Genomic DNA, 16144 nt, shown 5'->3' with positions numbered 1-16144 from the left:
AAATAAGAATGTTACTATCTCTGGTTGGCCAAGGCCACTTTCCCTTGAACTTTTATTCACTTTGTTTCCTATAAACTACATGCTATGGTGAAAGAAAAGTAACAACAAAGCCTACAAGTAGAGAGTGTTCAAGGCTTCAAGCGTCCGTAGGCCGGAGGAAACTTAAGCAGTGGTTTCAAGAAATGGGTAATCCGTGTAATCAATAACCGGATCAGATATGTAGAATGTGTCTCTATTGTACTTGTTTAGAGGAGCATTGAGCTCAAATCTTTTTGGCAAATCTGGATTAGCCAAAAACCAACGTCCATATGCGATGAGATCTGCACGGCCCTCTGCCACAGCTTTGTTCCCATCTTCCCTGTCAAAACCACCAGCAGCAATGAAGGTACCATTGAAAGCCTTTCTCATGGGTAGAAGACTGTGGGGGCTTTCACTTTTCTCTCCAACTGTCTTCATTCTCGGCTCAACCATGTGGCAGTACAGAATCCCATATTTGTTCAAGGAATTGGCCATATAAAGGCCTAACGCATTTGGATTTGAATCCCCTGAGTCCATATAGTCAGCAAATGGAGATAGTCTAATTCCAACTTTATCTGCTCCTATCTCTTTAACAACAGCTTCAACGACTTCCAAAGGAAATCGACAACGATTCTCTAGAGATCCACCATATTGGTCTGTTCGATCATTCACTTGATCTTTCAAAAACTGATCAAGAAGGTAGCCATGGGCCCCATGAATTTCAACTCCATCAAAGCCTGTATATAGCAGACACATTATTTCAGCGTACAAGACAAAAGAAATAATGGTTATTTACCATGCAATTGAAACAATGAGAAGATGAGGAGGGGCTTGTAGCTACGGTGGTAGCGGGCTTTTTACCCCACACTCAAGGCCAGAGTTTGAATCCCCTACCCCTTTGGCCTCATGCATTCAAGACAAAACGAAGAGAAACAAGGAGAAGATGATAACTGATATATCATATGACTTTTCGAAAATAATATTAATGGATATGCCTAGAAGACTTGTTCATTCCATCCTTCTAATACAACTTTTTGAAAATAGAACTTGGATAACTTTTGCTTGTATGGCTCCTGACTTTAATACAATACTGTTTTTGACCTCCCTACAGTTAGAAGGGAGCATTACAACACCAATTAATGGTTCACAAAATTCAAACAATCATGAAATTCTAAAGCTAAATATGAACCAATCCTTTTATTCATTAAGCAAAAGCTACTCCCTTTTTCTTATGTCGGCTCTCAAAACCACTAAAGCTAAATTGTTGATGTGGAAGGTCAAGAATAACAAATAATATTAATGTGGGAGTTCAAATTCAGTTCAAGCCATTAGCATAAAACTACTTATAGTTGCTCCCTATAACAACTGCAGATAGAATAATTATGGCAAGACTACTTGTAATATATGTATTCAAGTACGTTTATTCCCTTTACTTTACTACATTTAGCTGATAAAATATGGTTCATTTTGCACAAGCTCTGAAGCAAATTGAGTGCTCACAAATTCTATTTCATTTTAACGTAAAGACAAATTACCAGCTTCAATAGCATTCTTTGCAGCGAGTCTAAAATCATTGACAATTTGTGGAATTTCATCGGTCCTTAATCGCCTTGGAGGTGTGAATTCACTGGCATCAATACCATTTAATCGTATTGGCTTGTCAGTAGAAGAGATTGGAGATTGCCCATTTGGTTGATAACCTGTAAACAAGGAAAGATAGAATCACAATCTGACGTCTCAAGATAATAAACAACACAGCCACAGCAGCATACTCTTTCACACAAAGAGGGAATCAGTTGTCTCAAATTGCAATAAAAGTAGGAGTAATGCAGATTATTTAAAAGTTTAAGTCGAGAAGCATCACTGATACTTATGATTTAACAAAAAGAGTCCTATTTTTTTCCAGGTAGATCAGATCAATCAATAAAAACACCAATTGTGCATGGAAATAGTCTGCAGACAATCAAGCATATCCATTTTTCATGTTATTCTACATGTTGGTTTAACATACAATGGTTCCATCAATCAACACCAAGTCCGGATCTTAACAGGTCACAATTTGATCGCCATTTGAGCAACGATATCATCAATCATAATCACTCACTTGTTGTGAAGCTTTGCACATGCTATACTACTTCTGAATTCTTAGTTATTTCAGTGTATTAAACTTCTTCCATAAAAAATTTGATGCTGAAAACATTGAATTTCATAATGAATTCAAACATATATCAAATTCTGAGTTATTTAGATATATCAAGTTTCTTCCATCTAAAGAAAATCCTGCTGAAAACATTGAGTTTTCATAATGAATTATGAAAGGTAAATCAGCGTTATGATGCTTCAATGGTCTAATTTTTCACTTATGCTCACAAGTTCTTCTACGATAGTGAGGTCATAAGGTGTACGCCAGAAACATACCACTATTTGAAACCCTCCCCACATGCCAAATCTGACAGAAGAAGACGCCATCTTTAGCATGAACGGCATCAACAATGGGTTTCCATGCTTCCACTTGCTCCTTTGTCCATATACCAGGAGTATCTGGGTACCTGCGCATACGAAAGAAACAAAAATGTCATCAAACGTTGAAATGAAGAAAGCACCCTAAAATGTAGCTTAGTTACTTAAAATCAAACATCGGAATTTGAAAGCTTCTCTACTTCAAATTACCCTCGAGCTGTGTCAGAAACTCCTGTGGCTTCAGCTATGAGAAGACCCCCATTGGATGTTCTCTGAGAGTAATATAAGATGGCATGTGCTTGAGGAACATTGTGGTATGATCTCTGTCTAGTCAATGGCGCTAAAACAACTCTGAAAAACACACAGACATTTTAGATTATAAATACAAGCGCGAGGCTGAGGAACGTTGTCGTTAGGAGAAAAGGGCATGAGCAAGCAGCTGGGAATTTGACAATTACACAATTGTGAAAGCAAGACAACTAGTTTATCAATTCTAGACATCAGCAGAAACAGCCCCAGAATTCCTATTCATTACCCAAACTCACAAAGAATGCAGCAGTTTGCTATATAACTATCAAGCCACCCCAATGACCAAAATACCCAGTAAACCAAATTAGGTTAAACATAAGCAGCAACTTCAATTTTCTTGTTAGCTATGGCTAACTAATGCACTAACTAACAAAATGACCCAACATACAAATTTAGACAAAAAAGATAAAACAAAGGCAACATTCTTCAGCTTATTGCAATGTAGAAAAGATTAAGCAAGTACCTGTGAGAAAGATTGAATTTTCCCAATTTGTAAGGGGTAAGGAGAGGGATTGTGGGAGGTTGAGCAGCCATGTCAGAGTTCAGATCCCCTACTATGGACTTGATCTTGCAGCTTGGCCTTTTACCTTTTATGTGTTTTGGTTTTTGATTGCTCTTTGTTCTGGTAATGAATTGAGGCAACCCAATTGGGTCTTTATACGTCCAGTTGGAAATAAACAACAACAATAATATCAAATTATGGGCCCCACACCCCCCAACTTCCCTGGAAGATGTGGTACGTTACAAATCACTACTCCGCCCACGTTTAAATAGAAATTTTTTTTTTTTAGTATGCTACACTTAAACATATTTTTATCTCACATTTCTATACCACATCAATTAAATTAATAAAGTGTATTTTAATAAAGAAATTTTAATTAACAGTATTTTTTAAAGTGTTAATAAATCATAAAAGAAAAGAAATGTTAAATAAATTGAATTCATGTTGCTGTCTGTCTCATCTGCTACATTATATGGTATGAAAATATGGTATGAAATATGGTATATAAATGTGGTAAGAGTAACATTATTCATTTTTTTTAAATACTTTTATTATGTACAAAAAATATTTGTTGTTTATAATTTTTTTTTAATTATTTACGGTTTAATAGACTAATGTTTTGCACATTTGTGCCTTTAGATGAATTCGAGGCAATTTTAGATTAATAAATATTAAAATATAATCATATAAGCTTTTAACTACTTCTTTTCTTGGTATCAATTAATTTTTGGTCTATTGTTATTTGTTTTCACTTGATTAAAAGATCACTTAATTTTTGGTCTATTGTTATTTGTTTTCACTTGATTAAAAGATCACTTAAGTTCGAATTACATGAATGACTAGAACCGTAAATATTTGTGATGAAATTAATACTTAGTTGTGACTATCTAGTGGTTTAAAACTAGATGAATTAAATTGATAATTTCGTCACAACTCATTCTAGAAGACAGAAGGGTTCAAAAATGAGAACCACGATAACAAAGTCATTGCAAACGTAGCCCGAGAATGAGCGACAACATCGAATTGTTTTTTTTTTTTTTTTGGGATCAAACAAAAACATCGATTTGAGAAGATGTTTTAGTGCGCTTTGTTTTCACATGGGCGCTGATGTATTTGAACATCTTTTAGTTCAGCTTTTGTTTTTAAATTAGGCACCACGCAATTGCAAACGTCATCAAACGTCTCAATCATTGCATTAAAAAACGGCACAGCTTCCAACTGCTGTCTTTGGATTTCGAGTTGCTACCAAAATGTATAAATCCCCAATTGGCTTTCCATTCATTTCCAGAGCCAAAAAACCAAAACCCACATACGAGCAAAACCCAGGTGAATTCCGATAGCTGACATGTCGGCTCAACCTCCCACATTTCCTCTCCTTACCCCTCACAAAATGGGAAAATTCAACCTTTCTCGTAGGTACTTAAGGGCCTGTTTGATATTTAATTTGAATTCAAAAATAGAATTTGAGTCCAAAATAAAAAAAATCTGTTTGGTAACCCTATTTTTAAAAACTCAAACTCGAGAACAACTAAAAAACACCCAAATTATTAAAAACAAAAAATATCTGTTTTTTCAATTTTTTTCTAACATCCCACAAGTTCTTAAATTTTTAAGATTTGAAAACAGTTTTCAAGTTGCTTATCAAACAAGTTTTTGAATCTTAAAAATAGATTTAAGAACTCTTTGTTTTAAGAAAAATCAAAGTTTTTGAGTTCTCTATTTGAATAGGATACCAAATTCCCCCTAAATCTCTTCTACATTGCATTAAGCTGAAGAATGTTGGCTTTGTTTTATCTATTTTTTGCATGGCCTGTTCTGCTAAAATAAGAATGTTACTATCTCTGGTTGGCCAAGGCCACTTTCCCTTGAACTTTTATTCACTTTGTTTCCTATAAACTACATGCTATGGTGAAAGAAAAGTAACAACAAAGCCTACAAGTAGAGAGTGTTCAAGGCTTCAAGCGTCCGTAGGCCGGAGGAAACTTAAGCAGTGGTTTCAAGAAATGGGTAATCCGTGTAATCAATAACCGGATCAGATATGTAGAATGTGTCTCTATTGTACTTGTTTAGAGGAGCATTGAGCTCAAATCTTTTTGGCAAATCTGGATTAGCCAAAAACCAACGTCCATATGCGATGAGATCTGCACGGCCCTCTGCCACAGCTTTGTTCCCATCTTCCCTGTCAAAACCACCAGCAGCAATGAAGGTACCATTGAAAGCCTTTCTCATGGGTAGAAGACTGTGGGGGCTTTCACTTTTCTCTCCAACTGTCTTCATTCTCGGCTCAACCATGTGGCAGTACAGAATCCCATATTTGTTCAAGGAATTGGCCATATAAAGGCCTAACGCATTTGGATTTGAATCCCCTGAGTCCATATAGTCAGCAAATGGAGATAGTCTAATTCCAACTTTATCTGCTCCTATCTCTTTAACAACAGCTTCAACGACTTCCAAAGGAAATCGACAACGATTCTCTAGAGATCCACCATATTGGTCTGTTCGATCATTCACTTGATCTTTCAAAAACTGATCAAGAAGGTAGCCATGGGCCCCATGAATTTCAACTCCATCAAAGCCTGTATATAGCAGACACATTATTTCAGCGTACAAGACAAAAGAAATAATGGTTATTTACCATGCAATTGAAACAATGAGAAGATGAGGAGGGGCTTGTAGCTACGGTGGTAGCGGGCTTTTTACCCCACACTCAAGGCCAGAGTTTGAATCCCCTACCCCTTTGGCCTCATGCATTCAAGACAAAACGAAGAGAAACAAGGAGAAGATGATAACTGATATATCATATGACTTTTCGAAAATAATATTAATGGATATGCCTAGAAGACTTGTTCATTCCATCCTTCTAATACAACTTTTTGAAAATAGAACTTGGATAACTTTTGCTTGTATGGCTCCTGACTTTAATACAATACTGTTTTTGACCTCCCTACAGTTAGAAGGGAGCATTACAACACCAATTAATGGTTCACAAAATTCAAACAATCATGAAATTCTAAAGCTAAATATGAACCAATCCTTTTATTCATTAAGCAAAAGCTACTCCCTTTTTCTTATGTCGGCTCTCAAAACCACTAAAGCTAAATTGTTGATGTGGAAGGTCAAGAATAACAAATAATATTAATGTGGGAGTTCAAATTCAGTTCAAGCCATTAGCATAAAACTACTTATAGTTGCTCCCTATAACAACTGCAGATAGAATAATTATGGCAAGACTACTTGTAATATATGTATTCAAGTACGTTTATTCCCTTTACTTTACTACATTTAGCTGATAAAATATGGTTCATTTTGCACAAGCTCTGAAGCAAATTGAGTGCTCACAAATTCTATTTCATTTTAACGTAAAGACAAATTACCAGCTTCAATAGCATTCTTTGCAGCGAGTCTAAAATCATTGACAATTTGTGGAATTTCATCGGTCCTTAATCGCCTTGGAGGTGTGAATTCACTGGCATCAATACCATTTAATCGTATTGGCTTGTCAGTAGAAGAGATTGGAGATTGCCCATTTGGTTGATAACCTGTAAACAAGGAAAGATAGAATCACAATCTGACGTCTCAAGATAATAAACAACACAGCCACAGCAGCATACTCTTTCACACAAAGAGGGAATCAGTTGTCTCAAATTGCAATAAAAGTAGGAGTAATGCAGATTATTTAAAAGTTTAAGTCGAGAAGCATCACTGATACTTATGATTTAAGAAAAAGAGTCCTATTTTTTTCCAGGTAGATCAGATCAATCAATAAAAACACCAATTGTGCATGGAAATAGTCTGCAGACAATCAAGCATATCCATTTTTCATGTTATTCTACATGTTGGTTTAACATACAATGGTTCCATCAATCAACACCAAGTCCGGATCTTAACAGGTCACAATTTGATCGCCATTTGAGCAACGATATCATCAATCATAATCACTCACTTGTTGTGAAGCTTTGCACATGCTATACTACTTCTGAATTCTTAGTTATTTCAGTGTATTAAACTTCTTCCATAAAAAATTTGATGCTGAAAACATTGAATTTCATAATGAATTCAAACATATATCAAATTCTGAGTTATTTAGATATATCAAGTTTCTTCCATCTAAAGAAAATCCTGCTGAAAACATTGAGTTTTCATAATGAATTATGAAAGGTAAATCAGCGTTATGATGCTTCAATGGTCTAATTTTTCACTTATGCTCACAAGTTCTTCTACGATAGTGAGGTCATAAGGTGTACGCCAGAAACATACCACTATTTGAAACCCTCCCCACATGCCAAATCTGACAGAAGAAGACGCCATCTTTAGCATGAACGGCATCAACAATGGGTTTCCATGCTTCCACTTGCTCCTTTGTCCATATACCAGGAGTATCTGGGTACCTGCGCATACGAAAGAAACAAAAATGTCATCAAACGTTGAAATGAAGAAAGCACCCTAAAATGTAGCTTAGTTACTTAAAATCAAACATCGGAATTTGAAAGCTTCTCTACTTCAAATTACCCTCGAGCTGTGTCAGAAACTCCTGTGGCTTCAGCTATGAGAAGACCCCCATTGGATGTTCTCTGAGAGTAATATAAGATGGCATGTGCTTGAGGAACATTGTGGTATGATCTCTGTCTAGTCAATGGCGCTAAAACAACTCTGAAAAACACACAGACATTTTAGATTATAAATACAAGCGCGAGGCTGAGGAACGTTGTCGTTAGGAGAAAAGGGCATGAGCAAGCAGCTGGGAATTTGACAATTACACAATTGTGAAAGCAAGACAACTAGTTTATCAATTCTAGACATCAGCAGAAACAGCCCCAGAATTCCTATTCATTACCCAAACTCACAAAGAATGCAGCAGTTTGCTATATAACTATCAAGCCACCCCAATGACCAAAATACCCAGTAAACCAAACTAGGTTAAACATAAGCAGCAACTTCAATTTTCTTGTTAGCTATGGCTAACTAATGCACTAACTAACAAAATGACCCAACATACAAATTTAGAAAAAGGAAACAAGTGAAACCAAAATTCAAGTCCTTCTCTGGAAAAAAAAGGTACTATCTCCGTGATATGCAAGTTCTTCTCCAGGGAAAGAGTACTTTATCAACTGTAGACATCAACAGAAACTGCCCCAGAATTTGCAAAATATTACGTATTCACTATCCAATCCAAACCCAGAAAGAATGCAGCAGTTTGATATATAACAAATTAACAAGCCCACATGCAGCAGTATGATATGTAACTAGCCCAAATACAGCAGTTTGATACCCAACTATCCGCTAAAGCTACATGTCGAGCAACCCAACTAACTAAAACTACCCGCTAATCTAAATTAAATTAAACATACATATTTGTTGTTAGCTATGGCTAAGTAGTGCACTAACAAAATGACCCAACATACAAATTTAGAAAAATGAAACAAACGAAACCAAAATTCTATGAGAAAGTGAATTTTCCCAATCAATGCATAATGTAGAAAAGATTAAGCAAGTACCTATGAGAAAGATTGAATTTTCCCAATTTGTAAGGCGTAAGGAGAGGGATTGTGGGAGGTTGAGCAGCCATGTCAGAGTTCAGCTCCTCTGCTATGGTCTTGATCTTGCAATTTGGCCTATGACCTTTTGTGTGTTTTGGTTTTTGATTGCTTTCTGTTCTGGAATGAATTGAAACCCAATTGGCTCTTTATACTTCCCGTTGGAACTAAACAACAACAATAATACCAAATTATGGGCCCCACAACCTCCAACTACCCTGGAAGATGCGGTGCGTTACAAATCACTAGTTTTCCCAGGCGTGTAAAGATTTTTCTTCTATATTTATATTATGTACAAAAAAATTTTTGTTAAACATGAATTTTTTATTTTTTATTTTGGTATTTTTAATTATTTACATTTTAATAGACTATTGTTTTGCACATACCCTTTAGATGAATTCGGTGCAGTTTTAGATTAATAAATATTAAATTTTAATCATATAAGCCTTTAATTACTTTTTCTTTTGGTATCAATTAACTTTTAGTAGTGTTATTTGTCTTCACTTAATTAGAGGAGTTCTCAGGTTCGATTGATATGAATGATGAGAACGATATATATTTGGATGAAATTGATACTTAATTGTGAGTAGCTCAAAAACTAGATTGATGAAATTGATACTTTCATCACAATTCATTCTAGAAGACAGAAGGGAAGTCAAAAATAAGAACCACAACAACAAAGTCACTGCAAACGTAGCCCGAGAATGAGCAACAACATCGATTTGAGGAGATGTTTTAGTGCGCTTTGTTTTTACGTGGGTGCTGATGTATTTGAATATCTTTTAGTTCAGTTTTTGTTTTTCCATTAAGCACCACGCAATTGCAAACGTCATCAAACGTCTCAATCATTGCATTAAAAAACTGCACCAGCTTCCAATTGTTGTCATTGGATTTCTAGTTGCTACCAAAATGTATAAATCCCCAATTGGCTTTCCATTCATTTCCAGAGCCAAAAAAACCAAAACCCAAACACAAGAGTAAAACCCACGTGAATTCTGATAGCTGACATGTCTGCTCAACCTCCCACAATTCCTCTCCTTACCCCTCACAAAATGGGGAAGTTCAACCTTTCTCATAGGTACTTAAATCTCTTCTACATTGCATTAAGCTGAAGAATGTTGGCTTTGTTTTATCTATTTTTTCTAAATTTGTATGTTGGGTCATTTTGTTGGTGCACAAATTTAGCCATGGCATGGCCTGTTCTGCTGAAAATGGGATTTAGTCCACTTTCGAAGCAGGTATTTGTGGAAAATCCCAGTTGGCTAACAAGAATAAGAATTTGAGTCACTTCTTGCGTCTTTCTAAGGGTTTTTCACAAATAGGTTCATTCTAACATGACATGCTATACAAATACGTTTATAGAGCCTATTTGAAGAGAAAAATCGAAAACTAGCCAATTGTCAATTTCTAATTGGTTCTTAGTGTGTTAAAATTTTCTAAAAACCAAAGAAAAAATAACAAGTAGTTGCATAAGGAGGAGTACATATCAAAATGCTGCATTCTTTTCGAGTTTGGGTTGTGAATTGATGACTGCTAAAAATACTTGTCCTGCTTTCTGTTTTTTGTAGTTGTCAAATTCCTAGCTCTCCTTGTCTGTGCAGAATAATCATTTATTCTTATTATTCTTGTGGGAATCCTTGAGGTTGATGATACTCTGACTATATCTTCATAAGTAAAACACACGAATCTGATAAAAATAAAATAAAAATAAAGGACATACATCTCTGTATCTATAATTTTTATTCTGTGTGTTTTCCAGAGTTGTTTTAGCACCATTGACTAGAATGAGATCATACAACACTGTTCCACAGCCGCACGCCATCTTATATTATTCTCAGAGAACATCTGAAGGGGGTCTTCTCATAGCTGAAGCCAGTGGAGTTTCTGACACAGCTCAAGGGTAATTTTGAGAAGAGAAGCTTTCCGGTTTCTTTTACCATTGGTTTTAATTGAATACCATACATTTGAGTGTGTACTTTCTTCATTTCAATATTGGATGACATCTCTATTTCTTTCATATCTGAAGGTTCCCAGATTGTCCTGGTTTATGGACAAGGGAGCAAGTTGAAGCGTGGAAACCGATTGTTGACGCTGTTCATGCAAAAGGCGGTGTTTTCTTCTGTCAGATTTGGCATGCGGGGCGGGTTTCAAACAGCGGTGCGTTTCTGTTATTCACCTTTATGACTTCACTTCTATCATATAAATACTTATGAGCAATTAGACCATTGAAGCATTAGGAAGCTGATTTTTCAGGAACATATAATCTATTGTGTTCAGATTGTGATTCTGTGTCTCTCTTTGTTTTCAGGTTTCCAGCCAAATGGGCAGGCTCCAATCTCTTGTACCGACAAGCCACTTACCCCCCAACTACTAGCTAATGGCGTTGACGTTGCTCAATACACACCTCCAAGGCGATTAAGGACAGATGAGATTCCACAAATTGTCAATGATTTCAGACTTGCTGCAAGGAATGCTATTGAAGCTGGTAACTTATCTTTTAAGTTAAATATAAATCAAAATTTGCAAGAAATCAAAATGGACCATAAATAACTACTCAGCCAAATGTACTTAATAACGAAGATCACGCCAGATTGATGCTTGAATTGTATTTGTTTAGAATATCATATGATTTATAATGTTAAGTTAGTAACATCTTGGCTACATGGAAAATGCTTTTCTGATATATAGGCTTTGATGGGGTTGAAATTCATGGGGCGCATGGCTACCTGATTGATCAGTTTATGAAAGACCAAGTGAACGATCGAACAGATGAATATGGTGGATCGCTGGAGAATCGTTGCCGGTTTGCTCTGGAAATCGTTGAAGCTGTTGTTAATGAGATAGGAGCAGATAAAGTTGGAATTAGATTATCTCCATTTGCGGACTATATGGAATCAGCGGATTCAGATCCGAAAGCATTAGGCCTTTATATGGCCAAATCCTTGAATAAATATGGGATCCAGTACTGCCATGTGGTTGAGCCAAGAATGAAGACAGTGAGACAAAATTGAAAGCCCTGACAGCCTTCTGCCCATGAGAGAAGCTTTCGAAGGCACCTTCATTGCGGCTGGTGGTTTTGACAGGGAAGATGGGAACAATGCTGTGGCTGAGGGCCATGCAGATCTTATTGTCTATGGACGTTGGTTCTTGGCTAATCCAGATTTGCCAAAAAGATTTGAGCTTAATGCTCCTCTAAATAAGTACAACAGAGATACGTTCTACATATCTGATCCGGTTGTTGGTTACACTGATTATCCATTTCTAGAAACCACCTCTTAAGTTTCCTGCAGCCTATATGGAAGCTTGAACACATACTTAGATTTATATTCAGTATTAATCTGCTTGAATGTGTATTGTTACTATTTTTGCATTGCGTGTATGATTAAATACGAAGAAAAAAAACGGTGAATAAAAGTTCTCATTAGGTTTGGTATATTACGTTTCTGCGTAGACTAATATCTGTATCAAGTGTTCTGTATGCGGTATCCTCACTCAAGAGTCTCGAGTAAAGTGAAGACTAAATGCCAGTAGACCAATAAGTAGAATAAAAGTAAATGAGGTTACTCTTGGAAGTCTCAATGTGTGCATTTAAAATATGTTGCTGATATGACATTTCAATTGTCGTAGATTTTAATCCAGTGAAAAGCCAGAGAAAAGGGTTAAGAATTAAGATGCAAAGCCAGCGAGGACCTAGTGTTGTTTGTTAAGTTCCTTTTGTTTCTTGGTTGGGTCATTCCAGTACAGAACAATATAAAAAAAACCTAGAACATGGGGAATTGCCAAATGCAAAATCAGATAGCGAAGGAAGTAAGGCCTGGTAAATCTGCCAAATGCAAAATCTTAAAAGAATTAGAATCCGGGCTCTTAGAAAGAATTGGATCTCTTAAACACAAATAAGTTTACCTTTAAAAAAAATTGGGTTCTTAAATAGTGTTGAGAATCCAAGATTATCCAATAGTTTAGGGATTGTATAATAGAATAGGAATGTTATATTATTTGACTTCCTGTATATATTCTTTCCTAGCTAGATAGCTTCCTGTATATAAACATACACCACGACACGATCAATGAGAATTCATTCTGGTCCAATATATTTTCTTACCAATTTTACAAATAGTATTTGGAAAATTATGATAGTTCATAGTCGAATAATCAATGAATTCAACTCTGATTGCATAAACATGACATGGATATTCTACTGAACACAATAGTTCTTCTTGAATTTTTGTATTATTATCATCAAAATTATCAAGAACTTTTTGTAACACCCCAACTCCGAATTTAATTCTTTATTTTAATTTATTTAAAGTGAAATTACAATTTACCCTTGGGGTAGGGGTAAATTGGTCATTTTCTTATCCGGAAAGGTTTTGGGACCACGACTGGTATTTTTGGGTAGGTTGTACTGAGACGAATTTGTAGACACGCGGTAGGCTTGAATCGGAGATGTAACGAAGCTTTGGCGATCAAAACACTTTCAGTGGCAAAACTGTAAATAATTCAAAGAGGAGAGTAAAAATCAAATTTCGTGCGATCAGCTCTCTCTCTCTCTCTCTTTCTCTTCGATTCTCCCAGAACTGGCCACGGCTGGGCTCGCCACTGGTCCCGCCGGCAATATCGACTGGTTCAATTGGAGATTTCGCCGTCGTTGCACCGTCGTCTCCTCCTCCCAAACTCGGTGAAAAAGGTGAGGTTTCTTCCTCTTTTTCCTTGGTCTAGCTGCCTGTTGCATAGGTTTGGATCAATTCGTTGTCTAGAAACCGATTTGAAAACCTAGGTATTGGCCGGATTTCAAAGTGAAATTCCGGCCAATTGCCGTCCGAATTGGACCTCCCCATAGTTGAATGAAATGATCATTACCTCGAGTAGTGTCTAGGATAGGAAGGGTGAGCTCGGGTGTGGAGTTTTCCATCGTCAGAATTTACTCTGCACAACCACGCCCTGCCAACTAGTGTGGTGGCTCGTGGAAGAGGGTGGTGAAGCTGCATTTTGTCCCGATGAGATCCTCAGGTTGTCACGAGTGCGTATGATTTCGGACATTGTTTGACTATCGAACAGATTTTCGCATATCGTGCGTTATCCTGGTTCGATAGGTTCTGACCGTTGGATCGTTTCCCAATTAAAGTATGTTGTTCTAGGCACTCTTAGAAATGTGTAGGAGTTCGCGGATCGAGAATTGGAGCCCGGATGTTCCGATTCAATAATTCAAAGTTTGTGGGTTAGCGATAACTGTCCAACCGTGAGCGATTCCTAAACCTGTAACAGGACCATAGGATATCTCATTCTACGTACACGTACTGGGAATTCGGGATTTAAGTATTTAATTTGTGATTTTCGTTTTGAAGTAATTTTATATTAATTAATGATTTGTATCTCGAAATAGGTGCTCCGACCGCTCGTACCCAGTAGGCGGGAACCCTCTCGTGGTCAGGCAGCGTGAGAATACTTGTGTGTGGACTTTGTTTTCAATCATACGTATGATTTTATTGATGAAAGATTTATGCATAATGTTTTAAATGGTATATTGAATATATTATATTCAAATGTTGAATTTGATGTTTGTATAGCGTTTTGGCAATATATTGTGGATTTGACATATTTGAGTATAGAGAGTATGTTTGTATGGATTTTGGGGAAGTTCTTTATATATTGTCTATAGGTGGGGTACTTGGGTTGTTGAGGTGAGTTTGTGAAAGAACTTGAGTATGAGGGATTGTTGAGAGAATTTGTATGATTACACTATGTAAGTACCTCCCCCAGTTACTAGGCTTCCCACACGTGGCGTTGGATGTTCCAGCATGTGAGACACTTCCCACACACGGCGTTGGAATTTCCGGCGTATGGGAAGATTATGTATATTGCTTAGGATCATCACACATGGCGTTGGATGTTCCGGTGTGTGATGATCTAGTCTGCGCGCGTAGGACTTAGTATTGGAGCTACACATGGCGTTGGATGTTCCGGTGTGTGAGGTATGGAGTTTCTTCACCCGGTTGGACCGCTCATCCCTAGACGCAGGATAGCACCTGAAAATCCTACGGCTAGTCAAACGATCCCCCGGCTGGATTGTTTCCCTAGTACCTAGGTAGTGTGATGAGTATATTGTATAGTTATATTTATATATTTATATACATAGTTGTGAGTGTGAAGAAATTAGAGTCTATACAGTGGGTTGGTAGGAGCAGTAAAATTGTGGGCATGAGGTTTATGGATGGAGTGATTGGTGGTTTTAAAAGAGTTTTCAATGAAGTATGTTTGTGAGCATTATTTTTACACGATGGGGTTACTATGTTGTTTTAAATGTAAATCTTGTTTTTGTCCACTCACACATTTTCTGTTTTGCGCCCCCCAGCCAATAGTCGCTCCAAGAAGGTTGCAAGCAGTGTCGAAGGCTGAATCGTTTACATCAGTAGATTAGGCTTTGAGCAATTTCCTTCTACTCACTGTTCATGTAAACTAAATTCAGTAGATGCTCTGTTATTGCCCATGTTAGATTTTACTTGTGAAGCCAGATGCCATCTAGTTTGTTTTGTTGTATGTTGAAAGCATAATGCTGGTTGAGATCTTATTATGTGTTTTGTGCAGGTTAAATTTTTGTTGGGTTTGCTCAATTTACAGGGGAGATTCTGCCAAAATTTTGGTAGAGTCTCAGTTTTTAGTATGTGGGCCCGGCATCGGGGTGATGTCGGTAACAAAGACGGGGTCCGCTCCAGTTTACGAGAAATTTCGGGATGGGTCCTGTCACTTTTAAAACTAGATAGTGGGTTTTGGCATATTAAGAATTCATAGCCTTCCTTTTGAATACATGAATCAGATTAAATTGTGAGAAACAAAAAATTACAACAGAAAAACAAAAATACAAAAAAGACAGATAACCCAAAAAAGAAAAAAAAGGGAGCAATCAAGTTACTTTTACAAACCAGTAAAAACCCAGAAAGAAATATCATTGAAAGAAGAAATATGAAGAAATACGATAAAGAAGCAGAGGGAGATGGTGGGAGCATTCGTTATATAACTACCTAACAATGTAAAAGGGGATTTTATTAATTAAATTGGGTTAAAGAATTTATATAGTGATAATAATTTAGAAAAATAATATATATATATATATGTACGTACGTATTTTTCAATAATACATTCATGTTCTATACACGTCTCACGTTTTTTGAAAAGCAAACATACAATAGTCGTATTGTAAAATAGCTTGTTTTAAATATAAAAACATTCCAAACACTTCTCCAGAAGGCCACAAACCCATCCGAGGCCATCTTGGGATCCAAAAACCAATAAAAGCCCAAAACGTCACTATTCCAGCACCGCA

At 36.6% G+C, this 16144-nt stretch overlaps 2 protein-coding genes and 1 pseudogene across 2 annotated transcripts; 1 reads left to right on the top strand and 2 right to left on the bottom strand.

Moving 5' to 3' along the window:
* Positions 1 to 21: 21 nt before the first annotated feature.
* On the bottom strand, positions 22 to 3433 carry LOC117612870 (12-oxophytodienoate reductase 2-like). Its single transcript, XM_034341505.1, has 5 exons — positions 3251 to 3433; positions 2689 to 2829; positions 2437 to 2567; positions 1554 to 1718; positions 22 to 755 (listed from the first exon to the last, which is right to left on the bottom strand). The coding sequence occupies exons 1-5, from the start codon at positions 3319 to 3321 to the stop codon at positions 163 to 165; spliced, it is 1101 nt and encodes a 366-aa protein (XP_034197396.1). The 5' UTR covers positions 3322 to 3433; the 3' UTR covers positions 22 to 162.
* Positions 3434 to 5131: 1698 nt separating this feature from the next.
* Positions 5132 to 8957, bottom strand: LOC117612875 (12-oxophytodienoate reductase 2-like). The gene is made up of 5 exons (XM_034341511.1): positions 8785 to 8957; positions 7799 to 7939; positions 7547 to 7677; positions 6664 to 6828; positions 5132 to 5865 (listed from the first exon to the last, which is right to left on the bottom strand). The coding sequence occupies exons 1-5, from the start codon at positions 8853 to 8855 to the stop codon at positions 5273 to 5275; spliced, it is 1101 nt and encodes a 366-aa protein (XP_034197402.1). The 5' UTR covers positions 8856 to 8957; the 3' UTR covers positions 5132 to 5272.
* An 831-nt stretch (positions 8958 to 9788) lies between these two features.
* LOC117612850 lies at positions 9789 to 12220 on the top strand (annotated as a pseudogene).
* Positions 12221 to 16144: the final 3924 nt, after the last annotated feature.

This window comes from Prunus dulcis, chromosome 1 (genome assembly GCF_902201215.1).
Source record: "Prunus dulcis chromosome 1, ALMONDv2, whole genome shotgun sequence".
Classification (NCBI taxonomy): Eukaryota; Viridiplantae; Streptophyta; class Magnoliopsida; order Rosales; family Rosaceae; genus Prunus; species Prunus dulcis.
Note: the sequence above shows the minus strand (reverse complement) of the source record. Positions and strands in the feature narration are given on the sequence as shown.